Source organism: Cynara cardunculus (genome assembly GCF_001531365.2).
Source record: "Cynara cardunculus var. scolymus isolate 2C chromosome LG 12, CcrdV1, whole genome shotgun sequence".
Classification (NCBI taxonomy): Eukaryota; Viridiplantae; Streptophyta; class Magnoliopsida; order Asterales; family Asteraceae; genus Cynara; species Cynara cardunculus.
This window is the reverse complement of record NC_037539.1, coordinates 8,544,934-8,550,898: the sequence shown is the minus strand read 5'-3', so window position 1 is coordinate 8,550,898 and position 5,965 is coordinate 8,544,934. Positions and strand designations below refer to the sequence as shown.

Sequence of the window (5,965 nt, the reverse complement as noted above, 5' to 3'; positions counted from 1 at the left end):
TCGATGGTGCAATGCAGGTGATAAACCCACAGAATCGATGGTGCAATGCAAGTGATAAACCCACAGAATCGATGGTGCAATGCAAGTGATAAACCCACATAATTGTTTCAATTGTGCTTCAATGAGAAACAGATCTGAAACGAAAACGGGAGGGTTGAAGGAGAAACGATGGTGCAGCTGTTCCTCTTACCATGTTCAAAAGAAAGAGTTGATGTTCTCTTACCTTCAAGGAGGGGTAGTTGCACCGAGGGGGAAGATTGGAGATGGAGATACCAGCGATCGGTGCTCAGGAATGAAGCAAATGAATGTTTGGGCGCAGAGAGTGATATACAGGGATGATATCTTAGAGAAAATTTGATTTTTAATCCCTATAATTTACATATTTATTTTGTTGTCCCTATAAATTTAGATATTTATTTATTACACAAAATGAAATAAAAGAGGAAAAAGACCAAAATATTCTTTGATTAATGGGTTTTTTTATTAACCTGGATATCCAACCCGCTATGTGAGCCGACTAATTTCAAGGTGACCACCTGCTTTGCAGATAGTCTGAAGTCACTGCATTTGAACATTTATGGCCACAAGGGGATTTTTATTCCTCATTGGATTTGTACGTATTTTTAGTTTGTTTCTCGATTCCAAAAAACTTGAAGAGTTTATAGCATTTTGTTGGTCAGAAAATGAAAAGGTTTGAATATACATATTATAACTGTTATTTATTTATATAAATGATAAGCATGGTTTATTACATGCTTAAAGTACCTATTTCTTATGTTTAATAGGTAGATTTTCATAGTTTATCCCAACCTTGAGTCATTTTTACTTCCCATCAAATAATTGCCAGTACATTCTTGTGCCTGTTGACTATGTATCCAAGTGGGTAGAAGCCATGACATGTGTGTCAAATGACGCAAAAATTGTGGTTATGTTCCTTCAAAAACAAATTTTCACACGGTTCGGTACTCCGAGGGCACTCATCAGTGACGAGGGTACCCATTTTGTAAACAATTTGTTGAAGGGAGTTCTTGAAAAATATAATATTAACCACAGAATTACCACGGCTTATCATCCACAAACAAATGGCTTAGCTGAGCTCTCTAATAGGGAAATAAAAGGCATTTTGGAAAAAATTRTAWAACCCAATAGAAAGGATTGGGCATTTAAATTAGACGACGCTTTATGGGCATACAGAACTGCTTTTAAAACACCAATAGGTATGTCCCCATACAAGCTAGTCTATGGAAAAGCMTGCCATCTGCCTTTAGAGCTWGARCACAAAGCATACTGGGCTATCAAAGAGCTCAATATGTCTTTGAAAGAAGCCGGAAAGAAAAGGATGTTACAACTGTGTGAACTGGATGAACATAGATTGTTGTCTTATGAGAATGCCAAACTTTATAAGGAAAAGACAAAGAAATGRCATGATAATAGAATCCAGCACAGAGAATTGAGAGAAGGCCAGCTTGTGCTGTTATTTAATTCTAGACTGAAGTTATTCCCTGGAAAACTTAAGTCTAGATGGTCTGGGCCTTTTCTTATTTCTAAARTTTATCCTTATGGAGCARTGGATYTGGTAAACCCGGAASATAATTCTATTTWCAAGGTTAATGGCCAAAGGGTAAAAGTGTACCATGATCCAGCAACGGTCTCAGAACAGCACTCTGAGAGCTGTGCTGCTCCCTGCTAAAATCTGAAAGATCCCCCTTGGACTTCTTAAAAGTCCACCTTTGTTTGTAAATAAATTCCAGTTTCATAGGTTGTTTGTGTTTTAAAGTTTTCAAGGTTTTGTGTTTTTGAATAAAAGTTTGGTGAACTGCTCATAATGTTGCAGCATTCTAGGCCTGCAGCTATGTGGGAAGTGGAAAAAGTGGGTTGAGCTTTTATTTTTAAAACTTTTCTTGAAAAAGATTGTTTTTAGGGTATTGGGGAAAAATGGAGCTGGTTTTTGAAAAAGAAAAAAAGGAGGAAAGATTAGTTAAGGTTAAGTCAATGTTCAAAGTCTTAGGATAGTACACGGTAGTACATGGAGGTACATGGTACCTTGCACAACCTCTTACACCCTTTTACACCCTCATCACTCACTTTTCAGTCAAAGAAAAAAGAGAAAAAATGGTCACAAGATGATAGGTTGGGTTTGGAGGGTTTTGTCTCAATTAATGAGGAGGTTTTTGTTTTAATRACCTTGTACYTTMTTTTGTAAAACCGCCGCTTGRTAACCACTTAGACCCACTAAGTACTCCTAAGAAACCATCATTAAGCTATCACCTTTTCTTAACCCAACTTTTCAAATCCTCCCCCACTCGTCCCCCCATCACTCCATACTCTCACCACCAGCACCCGGCCTCAACTCCACCACCACCGTACCTGCTGTCGCTCATAAACCCCCACCCCTTTTCTGCTTTTTTCCGTCCTCCATCATTTCTTATCTTCCACCATGGTTAGGCTAAAGAGAGCTGCTGCCCGACCTCAACCAAGGGGACCTGTTCGAAGGAGCAACCGTAGGAGGACCATTGTTCTACCCTCAAGTGCTAAACCAGAGTTGGTAGAACTAAGTGAAAACAGTGACTCTATGTCCATAAGTGAAGAGGAGGCTGTTCCTACACATCCACAATCGGCTGTCCCTTCGTCTTCCACAATGCCCGAATCCCCTGTGCATGAGTCAAGCCAAAGAAGAGTTCAAATCCATGATCTCAATGAACCTCCTGTRGATGAATCARAACATGACATTGAGGTAAYTTTCAATCCTACTGTGCTTRTAGAAGACTAYATTTCATCTGAGTCTGAGGATGAWGTTGCTAGGGCAGAGGACTTAGGAAGGGTRTACTTGCTTCCTKGGAATGATCAAACCACCCATGCCCCCATTCAAGAGTTTGTTGAGGCCACACCTCAAAGCAAGGACTTTGAGGTCATTGATGATTTCCTGGCCAAAATGGGGATTGATCATTYMAAACAGAGCACTGTGGAACAGACATCAATGGATGTGTTGTTAGAGGCTGTTGAAACACTAGCCTCTCCTAGTCCCACTCATGTGAAGCCTCCCTCTAAGAATAGGAAGGCTCTGGGAAAAAAGTCAGCCAAGAAAACCACTCAACCCTCAGGACCTGCACTCAAAAAGAAGAAGCTTAGTGCTGCTGAAAAAGGCAAGGCAGCAGCTTTAGAGGACTCCTAGAAGAATCACAAGGCAGTCACAGAATGCTGCAGCATCCAAAGAACAGCCTGCTCCTACTTCATCCACTCCAGCAATCACAGAAAGATCCATGCTACCTTTGGAAGGCTTCAGTTCTTTCAAGGCCAAGGCTCTGTTTGAGAAATTCAAGGACAAGACTGCTTGGCCCAACAAAGGTTTTGATCATAAGAGTGTGGAAGAGTGCTCATTTATCAAATTGGTGATTAGTAGTTTAGGATGGCAAGGCTTCTGTAAGGTACATAGTTCTTACAACCTCTCACTTATTAGAGAATTCTATGCTGAGGTTGCTGCTAGCCATTCATGTATGATCAAAGTTAGAGGTGTTTGCTTATCCTTTGATGATGAGACATTAAACAATGTCTTAGGTCTCACCACTCACTTTAATTCAGACTTTGAGACCCTTAAGCACACTGCCTCTGAGATTAAGCTCAATAAAATATGTGAGGCAGTGGCAAGACCAGGCACAACATGGGAACATCATACAAACTTTTCTTTAAGGGTCTTCAAGGCTGCCAATTTGACCCCCAATGCTAATGTATGGGTCAATTTTGTCAAGCACTCTCTGCATCCCACAACCCATGACAGCTCCCTTAATGTTGAAAGGATGGTCCTGCTGTACTGCATTCTCAAAGGGAAAACTATTAATGTGGGAGAGATATTACACAAGGCTATTGTGTATTGTGCTAACAGGACCCAAGGGAAGTTGTATCTCCCTTGGGTCATTGACATGTTGTTGATGAGTGAAGGAGTGCCAGTTTTCAAGGAGGATGTCATCATCAAGGAAGGAGCAGAAAGGTCTATCATAGACCTAAAGGTTGTGTCAAGGCTGAAGGAGAGGACTAGCAGAACCATGAGAGCAGTTGACTTGATGGGAATGATTCAAGACTTGCTGTCTCAAAACAGCACCCTGCTGGACAACATCTTGATACAAAGATCAGAATCATTGTCAAAGATGGAGGAACTGAAAACAGAAGTGAAGAAGCAGATCAAGAAGGGACAGAGGCAGGGGAGAAAAGACTTAAAAGAATTGAAGGTCCAGATGAAGAAAATGGTGGGCAGAAAGTTGAAAAAGATGGGAAAGAAGCTGCAAAACCTCAGAGAAAAAAACAAAAGGCTAAGAAAAGAGAATGAGCAGCTTAGAGATACAGCCATGGAGCCACAAGCCACACAGCCTACTCCCTTGGAGTAGGACAGGTTCATTCATTCATCTTTAGCTTCCAAATTTTATTTTTATTTTGAGTCTTGGGATAGTTTTCTTACTTTTTAGCTTTATTTTCATACTTGATTACATGATCATTGCTTATAGTTCTTGATATYATAGCCTAAATAAATTTGARGGTAAATAGCCATTCACCTASTAATTGTGTTCTTGCTAGAACTAGCATATGTCTTTTCTTGAGCCAAATTCCACTCACACACCAATACACATTTGGGTATGATTTAGGCCATTCTTCATTTAACTCTCAAAGAAGCCTCTTGTAGCCTTATACACTTTCCACCAACATAGCCAATGAGGGCATTGTCAAAAGTCYAAGTTTGGGGGAGGGTATACCACAAAGGCCAAAATTCCAAACCAAAAGAGCAAAGCTCTAAAAGCCTTTGTGGAATCTGTTTTGAAGCACAAAAATGTCCCATAGGGGCAATGTGCATGCTTTCATCATAAAGAGCACATAGTGCCAAAAATTTAAAAAAAATAGAATGATGAAGCATAAGTGAAAAAGGCAAAGCAAGAAAAGAAAATAGTCAAAGAGAGGAGAGCCTTAAACAAGTCCTATTGACCCTATCAAAGAGAGGTGTGTTGAGTTCATTAGAGAAAAGACTAGTGCTAGCATATGGTTCATACATGAAAAGTAGGCTATGAATGGTTTGCTAAAAATTTATGAAAGGCTATGATGTTCATAAATGATATGCTATGCTTTATGTGTGCACTTAATGCCTTAATCTTGTATACCTTACTATATTGAGTCATTTTTTGTTGTCATTTGGTTGCTTGGGGACAAGCAACACTTTAAGTTTGGGGGTATGATAAGCATGGTTTATTACATGCTTAAAGTACCTATTTCTTATGTTTAATAGGTAGATTTTCATAGTTTATCCCAACTTTGAGTCATTTTTACTTCCTTATTTTCCATTTGTTATGTTTGGAGCTAAATGTGATGATGAATTTATTTTTACAACAATTTGGAGTAGATGACATCTTTTGACTCATAACACTGCACTGTAATGCTGCAGCATTCCAACAGCATTGCCCGGCTGCATTTTGGCTTTTTGAAGAAGTGCTTATTGGTTAAGCCATTGTCTTGGATGGAGGTCTGAGCTGAAGAAGCYCTCGTTTTGGACCCTTAACAGCTGGTGAAATGATGTGGAGAAGACTTTTTGGTTGACTTGTTTTGATGGATATGATATCTCCTTTTTCTAGTCTTCTCACATGTACTTTGTACTTCCTTGTATTTGTTTTGTCTTTTCTTCATTTGGTGGGTATAAAAGAAGGCATTTGGCTTCTTTTTAGAAGACACCTCTTGGACGATTATTGTTCTAAGTTATACTCCCAAAACTCTCTCATATTATTATTAGTATTTACAAGCTTTTAAGTCTTTATTTAATTATTGTTCTTCATATTTTGTCTTTTATTGTCATTTACTTTCCGTATTATTTTCCGTCTTTACTTTCCGTCATTTACTTTCAGTTATATACTTTCATGTCTTTACTTTACGTCATTTATTTATGTCATTTACTTTCCGAAATGAGTAGCTAATTCCATTAGCTCGGGTGTAG

The 5,965-nt window shown here is 39.0% G+C and overlaps 1 protein-coding gene across 1 annotated transcript; it reads left to right on the top strand.

The window, feature by feature from the left end:
- Window positions 1–1,219: 1,219 nt before the first annotated feature.
- On the top strand, window positions 1,220–1,690 carry LOC112522865. Its single transcript, XM_025132183.1, has one exon. The coding sequence runs from the start codon at window positions 1,220–1,222 to the stop codon at window positions 1,688–1,690; it is 471 nt and encodes a 156-aa protein (XP_024987951.1).
- The last annotated feature ends 4,275 nt before the right edge of the window (window positions 1,691–5,965 follow it).